The sequence below is a fragment of the Melospiza georgiana genome, chromosome 21, assembly GCF_028018845.1.
Source record: "Melospiza georgiana isolate bMelGeo1 chromosome 21, bMelGeo1.pri, whole genome shotgun sequence".
Taxonomy (NCBI): Eukaryota; Metazoa; Chordata; class Aves; order Passeriformes; family Passerellidae; genus Melospiza; species Melospiza georgiana.
In genome coordinates this window covers 8,528,640-8,552,575 of record NC_080450.1, presented here as the reverse complement: position 1 = coordinate 8,552,575, position 23,936 = coordinate 8,528,640, and the positions used below count along the sequence as shown (strand labels likewise).

General features: G+C 44.0%; 1 protein-coding gene across 1 annotated transcript in view; it reads left to right on the top strand.

The window, feature by feature from the left end:
* The window catches only part of SEC14L1 (SEC14 like lipid binding 1), a 46,121-nt gene extending 22,847 nt beyond the window's left edge, over window positions 1-23,274 (top strand). The window contains exons 3-16 of the mRNA XM_058038754.1: window positions 3,072-3,221; window positions 4,262-4,393; window positions 6,836-6,964; window positions 7,213-7,447; window positions 8,118-8,227; window positions 9,546-9,735; window positions 12,718-12,806; window positions 14,343-14,413; window positions 15,921-16,092; window positions 16,414-16,548; window positions 18,126-18,260; window positions 18,734-18,985; window positions 19,955-20,133; window positions 20,600-23,274. Coding sequence (XP_057894737.1) covers window positions 3,072-3,221; window positions 4,262-4,393; window positions 6,836-6,964; window positions 7,213-7,447; window positions 8,118-8,227; window positions 9,546-9,735; window positions 12,718-12,806; window positions 14,343-14,413; window positions 15,921-16,092; window positions 16,414-16,548; window positions 18,126-18,260; window positions 18,734-18,985; window positions 19,955-20,133; window positions 20,600-20,705 — 2,085 coding nt within the window. The 3' untranslated portion in view covers window positions 20,706-23,274. The remainder of the gene's footprint in view (window positions 1-3,071; window positions 3,222-4,261; window positions 4,394-6,835; window positions 6,965-7,212; window positions 7,448-8,117; window positions 8,228-9,545; window positions 9,736-12,717; window positions 12,807-14,342; window positions 14,414-15,920; window positions 16,093-16,413; window positions 16,549-18,125; window positions 18,261-18,733; window positions 18,986-19,954; window positions 20,134-20,599) is intronic.
* Window positions 23,275-23,936: the final 662 nt, after the last annotated feature.

The following is a 23,936-nucleotide window of genomic DNA, read 5'->3' as shown; positions in this document are numbered from 1 at the left end:
ATTCCTGGGTGCACTTAGTGCTACAGCAGCAGCCCTTCACTCCTGCATGGAGCCCTTCAGGGTTTTCTGCAGCTGCTCATCTTTTGAGGAACTAATTGTCTTTGATTGTATCTGTGCAGTGAAATTGGAACACTGAGACAAAGGTGTGGAATATCTGATTTTATTTGTGAACAGAGACCTATCTGTCCAGGTTTTACCACAATGCTGTCATACAAGGAAGGAGCAATATTTTATAATAAATTCTGCTTTATCAGCTTGCTGGAGCAACACTGCATAATGCAGTTATTTCCTGTCTGCAAAGCTGGATTTGAGACAAAATTTCTGGTTCAAAACACTTCAATAACGCAGCAAAATCCCTTCAGTTCTCTTGGAAAATAAAAGCAGTGTTTGATCTTTCTTTAATTTTCTCGTGCTCCTTGAATAGCTCAGTCTTGGCCATGCATGTGCTGCTCTGACTCACGTGGCTCTTGCTGTGTTGCACCACAAATTACAGGTTTTCTTCCTGTGCTGTGTAGGTTTGTGGTGAAAGATCTGTCAGTGTCCTGTAGCCTTTAGCAGCTTTTTCCTGCCCACTCTGCACTGTGAAAGTGCAGTTTGTCCCTCATGGAAGGCACAGCTGTGCTTGAATCAGATTGAGTATTTTGACATGGTTTGCTCTGATCACCTTTTATTCAAACTGGGCTGTACTGGGAAATGGTGCATTATAAGGATGTGTTGGCAGTGGGGCATAAAGAAATAAAATCTGATTTAAGACCCCAGTAAATTTGACTGAACAGTTTTCTGTGTCTACTTTCTTTAGAGAGAAAGAATCCTGAGTTGCTGTTAATCTCTTGGAAACCTTCACGATTTTTTTTTTGCTTTTCTATGAGCATTCAGCCTGCCAGCTTTTGGCAGATAATTATTTCATTCTCTTCTGAATTGAACACATTCAATTCAGTCTTGCCATTTAAAACAACATATTCTTTTTGGGCATTTTTTTGTTCACAGTTCAGGGGCAGGTAATGCTCTGAGTTGCAAACATTCACAGGGCAAACATGAAGTGTTTGGAGGACTGAAATGAGAAAAGTGTCAGTATGTGCAATGAAGGAGACTTGCAAAGGCTTTTGCATAAAGGGGGCTGTGCAGATGGGGGAAAACTCCTCATCCAAAGGTAAAAAAGACTGGAAAAAGTGAGAAAAATAGATACCTGCCTGTTAGATACCTACCTATTAGGTACCTACTGCCCTTGTCCTGTCTATAAAATAATTGTAACATAAGGTCCTTAAAATAAAAGCTTTAAATGAAGCAATCTGAAACTGAGAAATGCTTCTAAATTCTGCTTCTTCTAGACATGTTTTGTTTTTCTGATTTCAACTACAGTCATTGCAGTTAAAAGGGGGATTAATTTATGAAGAATGCTGAGACTTTTTCAGGGAGAGGGCTGAGATACTCATGAGCAACTAAAATGTGCAGCCTTCTGTCCAGAACAAGAGTCTTGTAAAAGAAATAAAGCTGCTTTGCCATCCCAACAGTGCTGACTATTGTGTTCCAGCACCAATGCTCTGTCCCTGCTGTTGTGCCCCCGTGTCTGAGCCCAGGAATGATTGCTGTCCTTCAGTCAGGCCTAGCAGCTGTGCACAGATGGGCTTGGAGCAGGGACTGTGTGTGACCCCTTCCCTGGCTCCACTTCTCTGCCTCACACAGCAGCTTTATGAACTTGGGACAGTCATGCTGCAAAAATGGTTTAAAAATATGCACAAAGGGGAAAAAAGCTGATGCTGTTTTAGTGCCTTACACCACTGTCACCATAGAAACACTGCCTTCAAACTAGGTTTGAACACTGGTAATAAACTGAAGTATTTTAATTGTTCTAAAGGGAGAATTAAGAGACCTTTTCTGTTCCAGCCCCACCATTGCATACTTTGTGCAGCTGCTGCTTGTTTTGTTCCCCACCCTCTCCCTCTTGGTGCTGCAGCCCAGCTGTTGTCACTGACAAGAGTAGTTGAAATCATCTGAAAGGACAGAGTGGATATTTACCTCTTTTAAAGATTTGTTTCATGATGCTCTCTCAGATTTACTTTATCTAAGCTTTCTTCTGCATTGGGACATCTTGCAAAATCCTACCTCTTCATCAAAGCCAATGAGATTCTGACAGTAGCAAAAGTGAAGGGAAAGCAAGCTAAAGAATTAGTTGCTTCACTGCTACCCCATGAGGAGAAAACAAGCCAAAGAGAAGCAGAGATACATCAGAGTGTGAAAGAAAAAGAAAAAAATAAGAGCTCTCTTGTATTCTCCAGCCACAGTGGTTTTAAAATCAAAATTCAACAAGTTTACCAGTGGGGATAACGCCCATTTTCCTCTTATTTGTTTTACTAATCCCAAATCCTTAACTCTCCTGTCTGATTTAATATCATCTTCTCTCTGTGTCAAGTATTTAAGGGATGAAGATATTTACATTACTGTGGTTTTTAACCAAAATCAAAGCTGTTGCTAGCTCTGCATTATTACAAGAAGTTTTGCATCTTCACAAGTGTGAAATGAGCTCATTGTATTAGACTGACTGTTGTTGGACAAAACTGGGAACTGATAAACTGCAGTGAAATCATTAGGAACACTTTGTGCCCAGGGAGCTTGAGAGCTCCATTAGCTTAAGAAATAGCTTTTGAAATGTTTTTATTAGACCTTGGGCAGCTGTATGAAATCCCTCTAGACAGCTTGGTGAAACACCGGTAATTAGTAAGTGGGTTTTTTTTAATGCAAGACATAATTGTTTTGTCTTGTGGTATTTTAAGACTGGAGGGTCTGATTCTCCTGTTATCAAGGGGGTTGTCATGGTACAGAATGAATAACTTCCTTTCCAGAGGGAGGGGAGGAATGGGTTATTTTGTGTGGTTTAAAAACTGCTTACTGGCAAGGAACATTATTAATAACTGGATGGTTTGGAATGCACTGTGACTCTTTCAGCTGTCATGTGGGTTCAGGAAGGTTCCACGGAAGCTCTGAAGGGCACTGAGCCTCCAAATGCTGGAGGAGCTGTGCACACCCTCAGGAATTAATGGTGATGATTGTTTGTTCTCTTTCCATCGTGACAGGCATATGAAAGGAGGTTTCCTACGTGCCCTCTGATCCCCATGTTTGTAGCCAGTGACACAGTAAACGAGTACAAGAGTGAGGATGAGGCCATCCACGTGATCGAGCGGCGCTGCAAGCTGGACATCGATGCACCACGGCTGCTGAAAAAGGTGAGGAGCTCTGAAGGGCCTGCTTTGTGCTTCTGGATGTCCCTTCACCTGAATGCTGTGCTGGCTTGGTTTTACAGACAGGTGTCTGCTAAGGAAGGCAGGAACCTCCCTTGAAATGGAAAATATAAACCCTCTCCCTCTGAATTATTATAATTTGAAATTAAGGGGCTCTCAGGCAAAGATATGGGAATAGGAATAACAGTTCTGTACTAGAAAAACTAAAAATACAAATGTAATAGTACAAACAAAAAAATACAAATGTAATAGTACAAACAGAGAACTGTCTGCTAAGGAAGGCAGGAACCTCCCTTGAAATGGAAAATATAAACCCTCTCCCTCTGAATTATTATAATTAGAAATTAAGGGGCTCTCGGGCAAAGATATGGGAATAGGAATAACAGTTCTGTACTAGAAAAACTAAAAATACAAATTAATAGTACAAACAAAAAAGCTACAAACAAAATGTAATAGTACAAACAAAAAAATACAAATGTAATAGTACAAACAAAAAAAACCCAACTGAGAATAGGAGCTGTGACCCGCTGTGTGTCAGGGAGGTGTCCCAGCCCCATGCCATGGGGGCTCAGCCCTCCTGCAGTGCCAGCTGTGGCTCTGCTGCAGCAGGGATCCTGCACAAGGGGGGAGTTTTCCTCTGCAGCTCCAGGGCTGCTGCAGATGGGCCTGGGCTCCCTCTGGCCATGCAGGGCAGCAGAAAGCTGCTCCTCTGGCAATGCAGGGGGCAAAGGCTGCTGTGCTGTGCCAGGCTCAGATTGGATCCAGGCAGGAATGCTTGGCTCCTCCCCTGGGCGGAGCATCTCCCCATGGGATGCTGGGATTGGATCAGCCCTGCAGGGACACTCAGTGGCCATGGAGAGCAGAGATCTCCTGGAGGGAGGGTTGGCTGTGGGAGAGATAAAGGAAAAACTGCCCAAAGGACAGCAGAGAACTGCCCCAGCTCTGACAGAGAGGAGAAGAACACCCCAATCTCCAATGTCCAACCTAAGACATGTGCCTTACCAGAATCTGTGCCTCTTCCCCAGATTGCAGGAGTGGACTATGTCTACTTTGTCCAGAAGAATTCTCTGAACAGGAGAGAAAGGACTCTGCACATAGAAGCCTACAATGAAACCTTCTCCAACAGAGTCATCATCAATGAGCACTGCTCCTACACAGTGAGTAACAACAGGCCCTTGCTGGGGATGCAGATGAGCCAAGGCACTGTTCAGATCTCAGGATTCAGAGCTTGGGTTGTTCCTGCCTTTTGCCTTGCAAGAAAAAATAACCAACATGTGGGAAATGCATTTGTAGAGAATGTACACGTCTGTGTGCAAACCTTGAGATAAGAAATGCTGACTTAGAAATGCCATGGAATAAGACAGACATTGTTGAGAGAAATGGAACTAAAAACAAATTTCAAAAGATGGCCTTGCAAGAAAGACTGATACTTTGGAGAAATAGAACTATGAAAGATGCATTGTAGTAGGACTCACAAAGGGTAATTTTAGATTGGCTTTAAAGCATTTACAACATCATGTGGCAAAAGCTGATAGACCAAGAAATGCTTATAGTGTATTGTAATTAGAAAAGAGTTGGCTTCTGATTGTGATGGTGTGAATTATAACATTTGTATTTTCTCACCCTTCACATGAGACTGAAAATAGAATAAAAGTTTTTAAAACACCTCTCAGTTACTTCATCTCTGGGTCAGAAAAGAGCTTAATCCAGCACCAACACACTGCCCTGAGTGATCATTGTTAGTGTTAAATGTAATATACTTGCTTCAAAAACTGAGACATGTTTGGCACCCTCTTGCTTGAGCATCTTCTCAGAGAGCAGAACACAACAGAATTTGCTGTGTTTGACAGCCCTGTTTAGGCAAATCTGTGCTTTGTAGCAGCAGTGTGGGACTTGGTGAGGCTGTGACACCCTGACAGAACTGCCAGAGGAAAGTTCAGCTGATTTGTCTTCTGCTCAGCTCAGACAGGAGTTCACTGAGTCAGCTCTGTGTTTTAACCTACCTTTTTTCATTGTTCTTGGTCTTCAGTGCAAATGTTGATGCAGAGGAGTCTGGTGGCAGGCCTGCTGCTCTGCCCTGCTCATGGTTTATTTCTGAATGGCTCAGCCCACCCTCATGGGCACTTACAACATGTGCTGGAGCAGTAGAATTTCAAATTGATGTTAAAGGTCAGATCAGAGCTAACAAATGTGACTGATTTATCTGTATTGTAGCACTTTTTCTAGGTCATAACATTTTCTGTTGTGTTTAACCTGTGGTTAAAAGATCACTTGGTGCCAAATCCACTTGACACTATTATCTAATATTTTTATAATTATTTCTGCCGTAACTTCCAGGGTAAATTTAAGAATACTCTTTCACTTACCTGCAGTTTTTTATGTGAAAGCTCTGTTTAAACAGGGCAAATGCTGTACAGAAAAGTGCATGTGGTAAATATGTACAAAATACAGCACTTCTTTATGCCCATTTGCTCTACTCAATTGAGAAATTAGGTAAATACAAAAGCAGGTTTTTAATGGAAGAATAAATTGTTTCTTAAAGTTCATTTTTATTCAAGGTAACTTATAATTGAATTTGTGAAAATACAGGAAGATTCTTAAATGGTTTTATTATGAGTTGTACTTACTGAGGCTGTGCAAGCTATTCTTGTACCTCCCATTCCCTAATGCAGAAACAGAAAATGAAGGTAAAAGGGTTTTTTTCTGCAGTTGTCTCCTCATAAAGTGTTGATTCTGTTCTTAGCCAAATTTAGCATGTTTTGAGGGGGAAGGGAACCCTAAGGCATCAGGCCAGTTACATGCTCAAAAATCCAGCCTTTTGTGATGTTATTGTAATGACAAATTCAGAGCCCAGCCTAGAAATTGCTTGAGCAAATCTATTTCAGCTGAAGAAAGTTTAAAGAACAGCTTTTTTGTAACAGTATCAGTCATAGAATTGTTTAGGTTGGAAATGCCCTTTAAAATCGAGTCCAACTAAAAGTCTGTTTCAGGATCATGTCAGTAAAGCAGGAGATAAGCTAAGAGGGAAGGTGTCAGCTGAGTGAGGAGTGTGCACTTCTCTCTGTGGCATTATCATGGGAGAGCAAACTAAACCAGTTTTCATTCTACAGAATGCTGAAATACCTCCTAGGTCAGTGTGGGAACAGTGTTTTGGCTGTCTTGAAAATGTTGGGAGTGCTCTCCCTGCTCTTGCTGCAGGACTCAGCCTGGCTGAGCTGGCCCTGGGCTGTCAGCCACAGCAGAGCTCCCTGTGGAGGCTTTTACCCTGTTCCACACACACCCTGCAGTCCCAGCCCTTATCTGGACTGAGGGACTGTAGAAATGTGCACTCCTCTGGCTCTTGGCTGGTGCACTTCTGTTTCTCCACCCTTCACTTTCTTGTTTAGACCAAAAGAAAATGGCTGTGGGACCAAAAGCTTCTCAGCTTTTTGTCCTTTGGTGTTGCCTCTTCCCAACTGTAAAGCAAGGGAAGCAAATTCCACTTGAATGTTTTTGACTGTGTGAACCTGTAAAACAAGAAACATTTCAAATATTGTGAGGGAGAAAAGGAGAAAAAAACCCCAATGGATAACTGAGCTGTATGATCTTCTGACTTGCAGGTTCATCCTGACAATGAAGATTGGACCTGTTTTGAGCAATCAGCAAGTCTGGATATCAAATCTTTTTTTGGTTTTGAAAGCACAGTGGAAAAGATTGCCATGAAGCAATACACCAGCAATATTAAAAAGGTGAGCCTGCAGTTGGGAAGGATGTGCCTGGCTCCAAGTCACCAGAAGACAATGAGGCTGCTGCTAAGTAACAGGCTGCTCTGCTCAGAAACCTGGGCTGCTGTGCTAAGGGCCTGGGGCACTGTGTCTGTGTAGGGCTGTTCCAAGTGAAATCTTCAGAGATCTGATCACTTAATTTTCATCCCAATCCTTTCTGTGTCTAAATGTGTGGGTTTTTCAGCAGCTGAAGTAAATTTTCTTTTTTGAAGGGAAAAGAAATAATAGAGTACTACCTGAAGCAGCTGGAGGAAGAAGGAATAACCTTTGTCCCTCGCTGGACTCCTCCTGTTGCATGTAAATCAGAGAGCAGCACATCTCACCCAAGGAGACCAGTGTCACCTGCCATTAACATCCCAGAGTCTGCCACAAAGGAGGGCTTGAGCAGCAAGGAGATCCTCAACACCTCCAGCAGCCCCTCGGAGCCCACTGCAGGAACACCTGATGGTATGGGGGTCTGATGTGTTCTACTGGGAAGCTTTGGGCTGGAGAGGCCCTCAGCACTGGGCACTTCTGGGCAGCTGAGGAGCTCCACATTGCTCCTGAGTTGGGGACATGCAGTGTTGAAGGGTGGGCTCACCCAGCAGTGACACCTGGCAGGGCTCAGGCAGCTGTTACAGGCTGAGCTTGTGAGTAGAGATCAGGTGTGAGCAGAAAAACTCTTCTTCTTTGGGTTGCAAATGAGCATTCTGCTCTTATCCTGAAATTCAGAGATGGGTGTAATTATAGGAATGATTGGGAGGAAACAGCTGAAACTTGCCTAGATAGTCTTCTGGGAATATGGGAAAATTCTTGCACTGGGAGATCAAAACTTCTCTAAGTATTTCTAGAAGCAGCAATCCCAGTGGTGCTGTGAATTGATGAATCTGAGCAGACTGGCAAAATGCTTTTAACAAATGCCTGCTTTTGCTCCTTCCTTAGCTGCAGAAAGAGAATTTTATATTCTTGTTGAGGATGACTGTGTTTGTTGCCTTACTCATCTTTTCATTGATTCAAAGGAACCTTATTCAGTTCTGACTGTGCCCAACACAGCAGCCACTTTGAGACAGCAGCAAATCAGACCACGTGGTGCTTGGTCAGGTCAGGATCTCTGTGATCACCTGTAATCTCTTTTCAGATAAGCTGGATGCAGACTACATCAAGAGGTACCTGGGGGACCTGACCCCCATGCAGGAGAGCTGCCTCATCCGCCTGCGGCAGTGGCTGCAGGAGACACACAAAGGCAAGGTGAGCTCCTGGGGTGTCCCCTGGCTCAGAGAGAGTCACACACAAACTGGGCCTGAGGAAATGCCCTGCCACACCCCCTGGGGCTGACCTATTGGAAAAAAAAGCTCCCAGTATTACCAGTTAGATTGTGCCTGGGCCAGTCTGACCCTCGCTGCTGGGCCAAAGGCAGCAACTGCGGTGTGTCACCCCAGAGATACCTTGGCTTGCTGGAGGTTGCAGCTGGGCACTGAACAAGTCCAGGCTTGTTAGGAACCCCGTTTACCTCAGGAGAAAGGCTTCAGGCGATGGTGAAGAGAAAAAGGAGAGGATTCTGCTGGAGGGTTTAATGTCCAGAGGTTTATTCCATGGTTACAGAGGTCTGAACGTGAGCAACTGCTCCAACAGAACCTCGGCTGCATGGTCTGATCACCTTTTTAAGCTCAGGGACAGGGGGAGGGAAGGTACAGGTGAGCCACCAACCAGGTGAGAGGGGCAGGGTCTCAGGGGAAGATGACACCCAGTCAGGCCGATGACCCCTGGGCACAGGGGCATCCTTTGAACTTGACCAACCACACGACGCCTTGCTGGAGTGTTCAGCCTGATTGACAGGACTCACTCAGCATGGGGGCAAGGGGGAAGGGAGAGAGGTACAGGCACACCTGGGAAAGTGACCTGGAAGGCCAAAATGGGACATTACAGCACACCACAACACTGACCCTTTCTGCTAAGTGGCTCTCCATGATCAAAACCTAAATAGGAGTTCATTGTGACTGTCCAGCTGACTTTGGAGCTGTGGTGCTTCAATAATTCGCTTGAAAACCTCTCAGACTGTCAGTTAAACTGCCACAGGGCAATAACATCAGTTTTATAAGTCTTCCTGGTATCTGCAATGACCTTATTTTTATATTTGTTTGTTTTGGCCAAACATCATAGTCTTAAATACTGATTGGTAGGAGTAGAGCACTGATAGCAAGGCTGGGGTTTTTACAGTGCCTTGTGATTTGCATGTGTGTCTCAGCTTCCTCTAACTTAACAATAAAACACAGTGTGTGTTCTGTCCTGATTTATTTAAATTGGACTGGCTTGGTATGGTCATGCAGGTGGAAATGATTACATTAGAGTTCATGAAATTTTTATATCCCTTATGAAGGTAGCTGCAGTGCCTGACAGGGCTCATGATTTTGTTTCAAACAAAGGCTGATTTTCTTGACTAACTCCCAGTGTTACACACCATCCTCATGCATTGGTGCAGGGCTGCATATTTTTCAGCTTCTATTGTTTGGCTTTCTGTTCTTGTTTCATACCTTGAATACAAAATTTGGTTTGGTTTTGTTCATAGATCCCCAAGGATGAGCACATTTTAAGATTCTTGCGTGCCAGGGACTTCAACATTGACAAAGCAAGAGAGATCCTTTGCCAGTCACTGACGTGGCGTAAGCAGCACCAGGTGGATTATATTCTGGACACCTGGAATCCTCCCCAGGTGCTCCAGGATTACTATGCAGGAGGCTGGCATCACCATGACAAAGGTATGGTTTCAGTACAAAACATGTATTGAACAACCCTTTTGCATTTTGAATCAAAGGTGATAGTTGTTGTCCCTCTGTTAACTAGAGGTGGCCGGTTAGAACTTGTAGAGACATTTAAATTGATAGAATGTTTTGAGTTGAAAGGGAATTTAAAATAATCTTGTTCCATCTCACTCCATGGACAGGGGCACCTTCCACTAGACCAGGTTGCTCAGAGCCCTGTCCAACCTGGCCTTGAACATTTCAGGGGCATCCACAGCTTCTTTGGGCAGCCTGTTCTGGTGCCTTGTCAGCCCTAAGGGGCTGGAGGCAGAGCCCTGGATCAGAGTCTTTCTGACTAATACTGACATACTTATGCTTTGCCAGGAGCTTAAAAAAAAGTGATTAATTGCACTTCTCTAGTGCTCTGAGATACTTAGAAGGGTGTTAGGCAAATGCTGAGTGTGCTCTTTCAGTGATTAAAAGGTGTTTGTAAATAAGTATATCTTCGTAATCAATTTATTTCTGATGTTGAATAAGTCTGCTGATGGCATAAATGAATATTTATTTGATATTACAATCAGCTTAATGATGAGAAGTGGAATGTTGCAAAAACATCAACTAGAGCAGGTTTGTTTAAGAAGAGAAGCAGCTTTGGCTGAATTCCCTTTGTGCTGTGAGCCACAGCCTGCCACACTCCCCTGTCCCTCTGTTTTATCGTGCACTGATCTCGTTGCTAATACATACATAGAAATGAAACACGTTGGAATTTGTGCCTTGAGGCAAGCTGGGCTCTTCAGATAAGGAAATGATCTCTTACTGTGAGCGATCTGGGCTCTGATTGAGTCTTTTCCCACCAGGCACCATTGTTTCTGCTCAGCTCTTCCTTTTCCAAGCAGCATGTGAAACAGGGCAGGATGCTGTCAGCAGTGGTGGCCAGGAGACAGGGAGGACACAGCAGAAATTTAATCACAGAGCTTGAATGGCTCTTCCCTGCTGCTCTGGGTTTGACAGACCTCAAACTGAGAAAATGGAAAATGAGAATGTGCTTGTAAAGATTGTAGGGAAAAAGACCTGTTAATAAGTTCTCCCTTTCAGCCCGTTCCTTGTCTGTGCTTTGCAAAGAGTTCCTCTGTCAATGGCACACAACTGGGTCCTGCCAGTGAGCAGAAAGGTGCAGAATGCATCAAAGCCTTGTTTAATGTTCTTCTGAGAAGTTCTGCAGTCTTGTGGTGAACTTCATGCCCCCTCCCTTCCCCTGCAGTTCCTTTGATCTCTCTTGCAGCATGCCCACAAGTAAAGCATGGCTTTGTCAATAATGGAAACACCATTTCAGAACTGAGCAGTTCTCTATAATTTAAAACTTTACAGTGGTAGGTTCTTTTTTTAAACTCTCTTTTCTAGTATTGCTCCTTTCCTCCTACATATGTTAAATGTGCCAAACTTAAGCTGGCTGAATGCTGTGTGACTTTTAGGGCTACAGCAAGGGCAGCAGTGATAATGAAGCATGTTGTTTAGAGTGAACTATCAGTGCTAAAGAAAGAAGTTATTATTTTGGCTTGCAATTAGCACAGATTTCTATACATCTGAATGGCTCTTATTTTGACAGGAATGCTTCAATCTAATGTCTTTTTAAAGCCACAAAGCTCTAATGGAATATAAATTGTATAGTGATAACAGAGCACTGTCAGCTGAGAGTCTCCTTCATGTGTCATTTGGATGGACCAGGGTTACTGAGCTGTTGGTTTGGGTTTGGAGAAATCTGTGTCTGGGAGGGAGGGAGGGAGGGAGACCTGCCATGAAGCTTAATAGCAGTTTTTGTTTAGTGTTTCAAAAGCTAAACAGTACATTCCAAGATAAGTGTGTGCCCATGTTAAAATAACATTTTCTTCTTGTCCACCTGATAAAACATAAAACACTGTGAACTTTCATGGGGGCAGTGTCTTTGTCAAGTAAATAACTGGCCTTGACTCTGCAGTTTTGGTTGTTTGTTGGTTTTCTTAATAGTATGTTTTTTGCAGTTTCTCCCCTTGTGTCCCAAAGGTAATTTGATAATTTGATAACCTCTCTTGCAGCTGTTGGAGGGAAGTGAAGCTGCACAGACAACAAGACTTGAGGGAGATTTTTATGTAGAAAGCTTCCTCTTTTTCTTCTTTTTATGTTGTATGCTAACATATTCCCTCTTATAAGCTCGTGATTGTTTAGCCTGTGTATTAAAATAGATGAAGAAAAGCCTAACAAGTGCATCACAACTTTAGAGGGAGGCTGGGAGCTGTTTTCTACAACTAAGAGCCAAAAAAGCAAACTTTGATTATCAATTTCAGCCAACACAGTAATTCACCTTGATGCCTGAGTATGCTGCCAGTGTCAGGCTGACTGTGGCTGGGCAGGGCTCTAATGCAGAAGGTCCAGCAGAAGCAGAGTCTGTTCTCACCAGGCTAACCTGCATTAGCAGGGCTGTGTGCCAGTTCTGCACAGCGTGCAGGGGCAGAGCTGAGTGTGGCTCCATCCAGCAGGCTCTGCAGAGGGCAGGCTCTGGGTTAACCCTTGGTTTCTTTGATTCCCAGATGTCAGGATGGCTATTTCTCCAGAGCACTGGAGAGTTAAAAAATCACATGTGATAAATGCCTTGGAGCCTTCCTTGCAGCTCTGCAGTCACAGGAAAGCTTCAGTTCATTGGTGTACCTGAGCTGTCCTGGAAGCTAAGAATAGTCTGTGTCATTAATTGTGTATACCAAGGTCTGGAGTGAACTGATGCACTCCAAGTCCTTTGAACTTTCCATGAAGGTCAGGGAGCTATTTCTCAATCAGGATATGATCATTTTGTAGCTCATTTACGGATAATCTGTTGGTGTGGCTGCACTGAGTGATGTTTATGTTGCCGGCTGCTCTTGATTCTTCCTCCTACAGGGGAGATTTAACTGTTATGGTTTGTTTCCGTCTGAATTTTTTAGAAGAGCTCTCTCAAATGTCTCCTGCTGTGTTTTTTGTGTCTCTGTGCAGACGGGCGCCCTCTGTACGTGCTGAGGCTGGGCCAGATGGACACCAAGGGCCTGGTGCGAGCGCTGGGGGAGGAGGCCCTGCTGCGCTACGTGAGTGTTCCCAAAGCAGCAGCACAGGATTGCAGCCAGAAACCCCATGGGAACAAAGCCAATGGCTTGGGTGGAAAATTTTAAATGTTTCATAGTAATAAAATGGTTAGAAAAATAGTAATACAATTAGAGTAATAATAATTTGGACAATTTGGATTAGGACAATATGAGACAATAGAAACAAAGAGTTATGGATGTCTGGGTACCTTTTTCTGGGCAAAATAAGCCCGAAAAAGGACCCACATTAACAAAGGATTAACCCTTAAAAACAATAACCTGTTGCATATTCATACATCTCATACATGAAGCATAAATTCCATTCAAATACAGGATTCTCTCTGGTCAGTGTCAGCTTCTTCCTCTTAATCCTGATGGCATCATCCTGCCCGAGCAAGGCAGGAAGAAGTTCAGAAGTTCCTTTCTCCTGATAACGGAGCAATAAATTCAATTTCTCTGAAAGATTCAGGTGTCCTGTGACTGCTATCTCAGTATGAGTCCTTTCTTTAGAAAAAAAGTATCCTACATGGCATAGTTTCTATTTTAACATTTTGTTATAATCTAAAACTATATTTAACACACTACTTAAGGGAATAAAACAGCATTGCTTTCTAACACAACACATATAATATTCATTTCAATATTTGTGAAAAGCCAATCATAAAATACACATTTGTCACACCCCAGGTGTTCTCATAATGCTTCTCTTGGGGCTGTTTCTCTTCTGCTCCCTTCTGCTGCAGAGCAGTGCAGCCCAACTCCCAAATCTATTTGTGGGGGAGATTTTCCAGGCACTGGGCATTGGTGCAGGCTGCCAAAAAATCAGGCCATGACAGTGTCATGGGTAACATTTCCATCAGTGTTTGGTTGGAATACCTCTGAAAGCCCCTGGTAACTGTTCCTGATGTGTTCTGCAGGCTGATGGAAAGGTGGAGTTCCTGGCAGCTCCTGTGGTTACTGATGGGGATTTGCACAGATTCTTCTGCACTTGTGCAGGGTTTCAGACTGCAGTCTCTGCTCTTGTACAGAAGGGAAAATGCCACACTCAGCAGTTTGTCCAGTCTGTACTCCAGGGATAAGAATCATTTATTTTTAAAGAGAAAGTGCTTGCCTGTACTTCTGCCTTCTTCATCACTCAGACTGTTACTGTGGTTCTGCTCAGCTTCCAAGCAGAAAGCTGGCAGAATTCCAGGTTTGCACTGACTTTTTTTGACTCCTAGTAATGACAGGAGTAGCCATAGTGACTGTTAAAAACAGGGAGAGGGTTTTATTTTTCTCTCCTAGTAGCATTTCCAAGCAGACACTAACTTTTGTTTGCTTGCCCTAGTTGTGTTTCAAGGTTACTTTCTGTGATTTCAAAAGGGGCTTTAATTTCTGAGCAATTAAGGGCATTTGTAGTGATTTTAATGAATTCTTTGGCAGGGGGGCAAGTTTATGCTGGTTTGATCTTGTTTCAATTAATCTTTGGATATAAACATATTTTCTTTATCCTACTGAATTTGAGACTGTCTTTTCTAAACCCCACTCTTTTTTGTGCAGGTTCTTTCAATAAATGAAGAAGGGCTGAGGAGATGTGAGGAGAATACAAAAGTATTTGGCAGGCCAATAAGGTAAAGTCTGCTCTGTGGGAAGGAGCTGCTTTCCTGGGATGTGGGGGGAATATCAGGCAGTGGAACAAGCAGAGGGTAGGCTGTGTCTCACATGCAGGTACAATCATATGGTTAATTAAGAGCCTCCCCAATTAGTGGGGCTGGAGGGAATGTGCCTGGGGAAGCCTGAGGGACACACATCACCTGCCCAGCAGCCTTGGCCTTGTGCTCATCATGGTTCTGTTGGGGCTGTTTCTCTTCTGCTCCCTCCTACTGCACAGCAGTGCAGCCTAACTCCCAAACCTGTCTGTTCTGTGGGGGAGATTTTCCAGGCACTGGGCATTGGTGCAGGCTGCCAGAAAATCAGGCCATGATGGTGTCATGAGTAACAGTTCCAGTAGTTTAAGGTGTGGCTTCCATGTCACTTGTTCATCCATGACTCCAAGGCTCAGTACACAGTTCTGCTTTGCATTCTCCATTTATTATGTGTGGCTACTCAGCTGTTGATTCAAGGTGAGGTCATGAGGCTCCTGTAAAACCTGGGATCTGGTTTTCCAGGTTTTGGCCTGACTTCATGTGAGGTTCAGTCAAAAGTGGTTTTCTAGCCCATCTTGAAGTCATTGTAGGGGTCACTTGTGAAGGTGGTAACTGCAAAATGGATTTAAGGGCATGGAATGAAGGCAGGACCAGCCCTGAAGAGATGCCACGTTTCTTGAACTCTCTCCAGTTTCCTTCTCCTAATCTGCAAGGTCCAGGCTGTGGGGTGTGCCTGCTTATCATTTCCTTGTCACAGACCTTGCTACCCCAGCTCCCCAAGGGAGTTCAGATCCAAGGGAGAGCTCTCACGTGTTTAACAGCTGAATGGTGCTGCCTCCTGCATCTTCATTTGTAGCCATAATCCTAAAGGGCTGTGTATTAAACATTTAAAGTGAAACAAAGAAGGGTTTGGTGTTTCATAGGAGCCTTATGCATAATGTAATGTCTGCTGGCTGGTGCAGCACAGCTGTAAATCTTGAATTCCTGCCCAGGGCAAGACCTGAACTTGGAAAGAAACTGAAACACATGCTGCAGCTCAGTGGTTAGTATTAAGAACATATCTCTTCCTATAGAAAAAGCTTCCTTCCCTGAGATCTGACAACAGAATTAGCTTTGACATGTATTGGCACTGTTGTGCAGTAGAAAATCTGCTCTGAGAATGTCAAATTGCTTCAGAGCAGCATTGTGGCCACTTAAATGATCTCCCAGTAAAAGCAATGGTTTAATCTCTGGGCTGACTGTTGACAGGATCCTTTTTTGGCTTTATATGAACTGAACTTTTATCTGGAATCTAAAATGTCTGTAGGAGAGTGTGCAGAGTGATCACTGCACACCCCTTAAACTCCAGTGCCTACAGGCAGCACAAAGGAGGTAAAACAGAATAAAGCAAAACATGCAGAGGGTCCCCACATTTCAGTGTGTTGGGCACTTGCATAAGCAACGAGAATTTTGATGTTATTGAGATTTTTCTTTTTATCTCTCTCAAATTCAGCTCTTGGACCTGCCTGGTAGATCTGGAAGGTTTGAACATGAGGCATTTATGGAGACCTGGTGTCAAGGCCCTTCTGAGGATCATTGAGGTGGTTGAAGCCAATTACCCCGAGACCTTGGGTCGTCTGCTTATCCTAAGAGCACCTCGAGTATTCCCAGTTCTCTGGACACTGGTATGTGTGTAATCCAAGGTGTTCCTCAGCTCTCTGAGTTTGTAAAAGCACTTCAGAGATCAGGCTGCATGTGCAGCAAATATTCCCTTTTGGAAACATGTCCTTCATATAGAATTCCTGGAGTGGATTAAAAACCATCACCTAAGAAGCTGATTACACAGTTGGTTAATTTGGCTTGTTTGTGCTGGGGACTTTGCATAACCAGGATGGTAATGCTCAGTGTGATCAAAACTGATTCCTTCAAAATTGACTTGGAAACAATGTAAATTGACTTGAGAAAAACATGAAGGCCTGATCTGTTCTGTTTTTCTTTCTTTGTAGGTTAGTCCATTCATTGATGACAACACCAGAAAGAAATTCCTTATTTATGCTGGAAATGACTACCAGGGTCCTGGGGGACTGCTGGATTACATAGATAAAGAAATTATCCCTGATTTCCTCGGTGGAGAGTGCATGGTATGAATATAAACTATTGCATATAGCAACTTACTTGTGGTTTTTTTTTTAATTATTATTTTTCCTCTAAGCAAAGAAATACAGAATGGTTGTTGGTGCAGTTTAGAGGTGGGGGTTATGGTGTAGGATTCATGGCTCAGTGCTGTTTTCTGGATCCCCTTTTAAAAGAACAGTACAGTGCTTCTCTTGGATGAGTATCTTGATCAAATACCTTATCAAAACAGCCAAGCACAGCTAAAAGCCACAGTCTGTTCCCTGGAAAGTTCAGGCAAACATGGTAGCAGAGCTCAGAGCAAGAGCTGTCACCACCAGCTGATCCAGAGAATCTGTGTCTCCTAAAAATCTGATCCCATAAGGAGCCCAAGGAACTTGAGGCACATCTGCTAGGAGGGCTCAGCAAACAGCCCAGTCTCTCCACACAGAGTGTGCAGTTACCCCCAGCAAACCAGAAAAGTGGTTTTACTGCAGGATACTGTAATTTCTCAGGCATGTGACAATGCTGCTGTTTCCTGCCTGGACCTTGGGTATCAGCTGGACCTGGCATTTAACATCTCACTGATAATGTAAGGTTTGTTTCACATGTAATGCTTTTGACTACACAGGCTGGGTGTGTTCTCAGCCCCTGTACACTCTCTAAATTAATTTCTGTACCATTCTTGAAAATTCAGCTGTGTCAGTTCCAATAGAGTCTCAAATGATAATGAAGTACAGTTGGATGTGTTGGAGTGGAGCATATGTTTATCTCCAGTGGGCTGCTTTTTGTTGCAGCAGTAGCTTTCAGTGTTATCTAATTTGGAGCTTAAAGCTGGCAAAATCCACGGTTTATGTAAGCAAAAATGTTACCAGAAAGCAAATTGCTACAATACTTCCTGCTAGTACAGGCAGTCTCTCCCTTCTTCTTTATTTCTGAGTATTTGAACAAAAATGACTTCTCTGAGATCTTTTCAATTCTCTGTTGTAATTCAATTACCAAACATTTCTACTTCCCCAGACACTTCTGTGGAACCTCCTGTCAACTTCATTGCTACAGGCTCCTTAAAACAGAAATTTGCTTAGGGAAGTTGTGTAACCACTTCCAGTTCTGAGCTGTCAGACAGCTGTAACTTCAAAACTGTTAATTTTCCTGGCTGCAGTATATTTTTACCTGCTTGGAAACTTTTTGTATCTGCCCACTCTCCATCCTTAAATTTAGCTACCACTGTTCTTTCAGGTTACTGTAGCTCTGTTTTTCAGACTTAGTCACTGTTGCCACTTCCCTCCGGATTCTGAAGTGCCTCCCATCTTTCTTCAGTGTAAGGTGGTGTAAATGATAATTACAGCCTTTACACAGTCCCTTTCTGGGTGCTGGCTGTTGTGTATGACAAGATCTGTTCCCCTGGTGTGCAGTTCTACCTCACCCAGATAATTTGATAAAGAATTACCAATATATCATGTACAAGCTGTAAAATTACTTTCAGACTGTTCCCTTTTCCAGAATATTGCCGAATGTTTGTTTCTGAAGCTGGAAGGCAGAGAACATGATGGGATGGTCACAGGAGATAATTTTTAATGATTTTTTTTTTTTTTTTTTTTTTTAGTGTGAAGTACCAGAGGGTGGGCTGGTTCCCAAGTCCCTCTACCGGACAGCAGAAGAGTTGGAAAATGAAGACATCAAGCTTTGGACTGAAACAATCTACCAGTCTGCAAGTGTCTTCAAAGGAGCTCCACATGAGGTACAGCTCCAGCTGCCCTTTGCTTTCATTTTCATCTCAGCCCTCTGCTCTGAGCTCAGTCTCTTGGCCTGGGAATGTTTTATTGCTTGTTTATTTAGCTCCTGTGCTTCCACCTTCTGGAGCTGGTGCATGGTGATGCTTTAATAGCTGAAGTTTGTGATTGTTCCTCCTGTTATTTTGTTGCCATTTAGAGAATATCACTGGTTTTCATTCTGTTCAAAGCCATATTCTTCTAACCAAAGCAAACAAACTTCTCAGAAGCTGCTTGAAAGCTTCTGAAAGTAAGAAGAATAGGCACCCCCATCAGGGGGGAATTTGTATCTGCAATGTCTTTTTTTGACTATTAAAAAGCCTTTTTAAGAGTAGAAACTACGCCCAGCAATAAAAAAGCTCTGTTCTTTGTATTTTTTTCCTGTAGGAGTTTGTTTTTAGAGAGCAAATTGCTGTTGTCTAATGTGCCTTTCCTGCCTCAGGTTCTCATCCAGATCGTGGACGCCTCGTCGGTGATCACGTGGGATTTTGACGTGTGCAAGGGCGACATTGTTTTTAACATCTTCCATTCCAAAAGAGCCCCACAGCCTCCCAAGAAGGACTCCCTGGGAGCTCACAGCATTACATCTCCTGGTGGGAACAACGTCCAGTTGATAGACAAAGTCTGGCAGCTGGGGCGTGACTACAGCATGGTGGAGTCTCCCCTGATCTGCAAAGAAGGGGAGAGTGTGCAGGTGAGGCAGGCAGAGCCCTGTGGGGGCAGATGGAGCCCAAACTGCCTGTTCTTACTCACAGCACTGATGACTGAGTGCTGGTGACTCAGTGCTGGGCTTGCTTTTGGCCAGCATTTAGCTGCTGTTCCAGGCTGGGTGCTGCAGGGAGCAGGGATGGGATTTATGTGGGATCTGCTGGGAGGGGAAGTTGCTTCAGGTCTGCTAAGGACTGAGATGGATCAGTAAGGAACATGTGGAGGAACACCTAAAATGCACAGCCAGAAAGTAACAAAACATGCTTTGGGCTGTAATTCTGACAGTTATTTCCTGAAGCAAATATTCTGTGTTTGAGGAATATCACAGTGCCTGCCCTCAGTGATAAGAGAACGCTGGAAATCAAGGCTGAGCTTCTGTGTGTTTGCCCTCTCAGGGGCAGTGTAAGAGCTCCTGATGGCCAAAGCTCCTGAAGGATTTTTTTATGCCATTTGCAACCTGTCCTTTAATTCCAGGTTTGATATAACATGCAGCATTTTTACAGTCACACACTGCCACTGCTGTTCCTGTTGATTTGAAATGAGTCAAACGAGCCTCTGAAAAAGCAGCTCCTTAAGTCACCAAGATAGAAATGTTAAACTGGAAATATGGGCAGTGACCTCTTAAACTGTGAGGCAGAAGCCTTGACTGCTCTTTTCACAGTCTCAAAGGACAGCTGTGAATGAAAATAAATTGAAAAATGGATATTGTTTTAAAGCAGAACTTGTCCTTTTAGCATATTAAATCCTAACCCCTCAACACTGTAGAACTGCTGGTGTTCCATCCCAGATTTGATAAGGATGTTGTGTGGGGGGAGTCTTCCAGCACTGCCAGTATTAGCATTGGACAAAAATTCTGGGCATGTAGGCACTTTTTCTAAGCTTAGAAAAGCAAAGTCAAGCCTACAAATCTCTGTTAACCGAGTTAATTTTTGATTTTTGTTGTGTCTGCTTGCAGGGCTCCCATGTGACCAGGTGGCCTGGCTTCTACATTTTACAGTGGAAATTCCACAGCATGCCTGCCTGTGCTACAACCAACCTGCCTCGTGTGGATGATGTGCTGGCATCTCTACAGGTGTCCTCTCACAAATGTAAAGTCATGTACTATACAGAAGTGATAGGATCTGAAGATTTCAGGTATGTCTGGCCAAGGGCAGCCAATGTCAAACCTTCACTTAAATACAAGTAAATTGTATTTAAAAAGTTGCACTGATGGCAAGTAATTTGTAAAAGGGATTAATTGGTTGTCTGGTGGCAATATCACTGGTCATTTGGCTCTGCTTTGAGAGTTTGTTGGGCTTGGCAGCTTGTCCTGTAGAAGGAAGTGCGATTCAAATTCCAGTTGTTGAATTTCATTTTCTGCCAGTGGATAAATTTGACTGAAATGAAATCTCTGTCTCTTTGAACAGCATCTGGTTTTTGAAAGAAGTGCAGTGTCCTCATTGCTTTATGTGGTGAGGCAGAAAAGCTTTTGAGTATCTGCACCAAAGCTGTTACTTGCTTTTTATTCAGTGTACAAACATAGTATAGATACAGAGCAGAAATCAAAATCTTTGTGTGTTCTGAAGCTTTAAACTGCTTTCTTCTTTTTTCCCTCCTGCAGGGGATCTATGACCAGCCTTGAATCAAGCCACAGTGGATTCTCCCAGCTCAGTGCTGCCACCACCTCCTCTAGCCAGTCCCATTCCAGCTCCATGATTTCCAGGTAGTGCCACAACAGCTGAAAAGCAAATGGATGTGATGGCTGGTCCCTCGCCCATGGCAGCTGATTGCAATACAGCATATTCAACTGGCAATTGTGCAAAAAAATCCCTACCCCAAAAAGCCTTTTATAGATAGTAAAGTAGCTGTTTGAATTTTACACTTAGTGGTTTTGATCTTTGTTAGATCCAACAGCTTGTCTCTTAACTTTAACCCTTTTTCCTAAATCAGCCATAAATATTTTTGCAAGTGTGCTTGCACAAATCCTAACTCTGAACACAAGGGCTCTTACTGAAAAGGAAAAACAACCAGTGCATCAGTTAAGAATGATTTCTTTTTTTAACTGTGTAGATGTTAAAAAGGGAAAAAGAAAAACCCTACCAAAAATGCTCCGTAGTGCATTAGAGATCAACTGCAAGTCTCCTGTCAGGACATTTCTTTCCATCCTGAGAGATCCCCTGTGATATTCCAGTGCTGCAAACTGTTCTCCTGTTGCCACTAATGATGTCCAAGACAAAGAACAGCAGTTGCTGGATACTTGACTTTGTGAGTCCATTTTTTTCAAAGCATGCCCACAGAGCTGTGGCCAGGCTGTAACACTGAATATACTTTTTGTATGAGCACATTTCTGGGGAATTTGAGCTCTGGGTCTTGCTGGGCTAAAGCAATTTGTTCTTTCCTTGGATTTGTGCATGGAGCACTGTGGAGAGAGAGGTGGAGAGCAGGCTCTCCCCCACTGTGTCACTCTGGGCTCATCCAGAGCTGCTCTGAGCTTCTTTTCCCAGCCCTGTGCTGGAGCTTCACTCTGCTTCCTTAGTGCATTCCAAGCAAATGGATTTTACTGAGGTTTTCTTCTTGTCAGGAATTTATGCAGAGCTTCAGCTTGCTGCTCAAAGCAGTCTGAAGGAGGTGTGGCTTCCATCCTTCCTGAGCACTTCTCCCTCCCTGGGACCTCCTGTCTTTCCCAGTGCCTGGCAGAAATAGAGCACCTCAGTTCTGGTCAGCCTTGCTGAGAGCAGGGAGCACAGGGATCTTCCCTCTGAGTGATACAGGAGAAGATATTTAAGGATTTTCTCCACCATTTTCACTACTGCCACTGTCAGAGGTGATCTGCCATTTGGGATTCTGTCCCTGTTGGCCAGGGATTTGGGATTCTGCCATTTGGGATTCTGTCCCTGTTCCAGGCCCAAGCTGGACCCTTGCTGAACTCTGTTCAGTTGTTCTTCCTTCTCCAGCCCTCTCTCTATGCACAGCAAAAGGCCCCAAAGACTGAACTGTCAGACACAGACCACACCTGGCAGTGGAGCAGAGATGATTTTGGTCTGAAATGCAGCAGGATTTGCACAGTTAGACCCTTCTTGATCTTTCCTTACCCTTGCTAGAGCCAAAATGTCCCTGCAGGCACAAGGAGCTTCTGTGCTGGCTGCAGTCCCATCTGGGAAATGGGATAGGGTCTGGCTTGGGTAAGGGGTGGAGGAGCTTCAGGAGGTGTTGCACTTGGAAAGCAGAACTCACTCGGGATTCTGGATCCCCTGCCTGAGGGATGCTGGTCCTGAACTCAGTGTGAAGCTTTTTTATGCCTGCAGGGCTCTGGAGAGGCAGGTGACAGACCCCTGACAGGAGCAGCTCTGCTGCAGCCCCGTTCTGGCTGTGGCACCAGAGCTGACAGGTATTTTAGTAACAGAGGTGCTCAGAGACCAACCTCCTTAAACTGAACCAAGTGGATCTGTTCTGGAGCTCTTTTAGGACTCAGAAGCTGAAGGTGGAGGTTTGGCTGTTACTTAGGGACTCAGGTCACTGCTTTGGTGTCACACAGCTCCCAGCCACTTGCACAGGCTGTGGCTCCAGGGCTGCTCCCAGGAGCTCTGCCCAAATTCCTGACCCCAGGAGCCAGGCTTGATAGCACAGGGAGAGCAGCTGGAGCACAGTGAGGTTCACCTGCTGACACTCATGGCACTCACTCTTCCATTCACCAGGCTGTAAGGGCTGAAGATGGTCCCTTTCTCTCTCTCTCTTTCTCTCAGATGGCGATTTTGCTGACAACTCTAAAGAATCTGCTCCATTCAACACTCCACATCTTGTCCAGGTGTCTGCCTTTGTAGACCTTTTTGAGTTGCAGTCCCTTTTCAAGTCTGAAGAGCTATATTTTTGTTTTTCACTTGAGCTGGCTCAAAAGTGGCACTTTGGGTTTTTCCTGCTTTTGATCTTAACACATCATTTAGAGCTCAAAGCACATTGCAGCACAAACAACCAGGGAGATAAAATTCCAGAAAAACAATAGTTAATCTTCCTGTAAGCAAAGTGCTGTGGCAATATGACTTGATCACTGCAGTCTAACTAAATTTCCCATACCCTGGTCTTTCTCTGTGTGATACTGCTCTTCCTTCTCTCAGCCAGTGACTCTTCTGTTGGCACCTTTCCTGTTATCAGTGTCCTTCACTTCCCTGTCCCTCCTCATGAACTGCATATCAAATTCTGTAAATGTTTTGTATACATAATACCTCATTCTTGGTAATAAAATACAGATAGTCTTTAAAAGATTTTTTTATTGTTATCAATAAATGTTAACTGTTTGGAAAAAAATTAAAAAGGAGTGAAGTGTCGTTATTTCATTCATCTGCTGCAAAGCTGCTGGGTTATTTTATGTGCTGGATTCAGGTCTGCCAGTGCTGGATGAAGGAGGGGCTCCTTGGCTGCCCCCACCCCTGCCACCTCAGGCAGGAGACCCAGACAGTCACACTCCAGAAATTATGGTTTTTAATTAGTAGAAGTAGAATAAGCTTCAGCTATTTCAGGAAAATGAGCCAATAAACGTCAAACTGGGTTTTCTAATTCCTGGAGCTGGAGCAGAGGCTACAGCAGGTTTATGGTTGGTCTTTCAAATTTGATCCAAGCTGTGAGTTTCTCTAAACGAGAATCTTTGACCATGGTCATGGAGGTCTGTCAGCAAGACCAGATGGCTGCCTGACCTACAAAAGGCTTCAGCATGTGGTCAATATTTCCATGCCAGCAATGGGAATGGACCAGCTCTCAGCTGCTCAAGGGTTTGCTGAGTGCAGCAGCCCTTGAGAAGGTGCTGTGTGAGGAGGTGGCTTTGCTGGTCAGCTGGAGATGAGGGGGAGCTGCCTTTGTGGCCAGTGCCCCTCTCTGAAATGGCAACTGAATAATCCTGAGCCTCAGCCCCGGCTTGACCTGGGCAGGTGAGAACGGTGCAGGCCAGGGCTGCATCAAACAGCTCC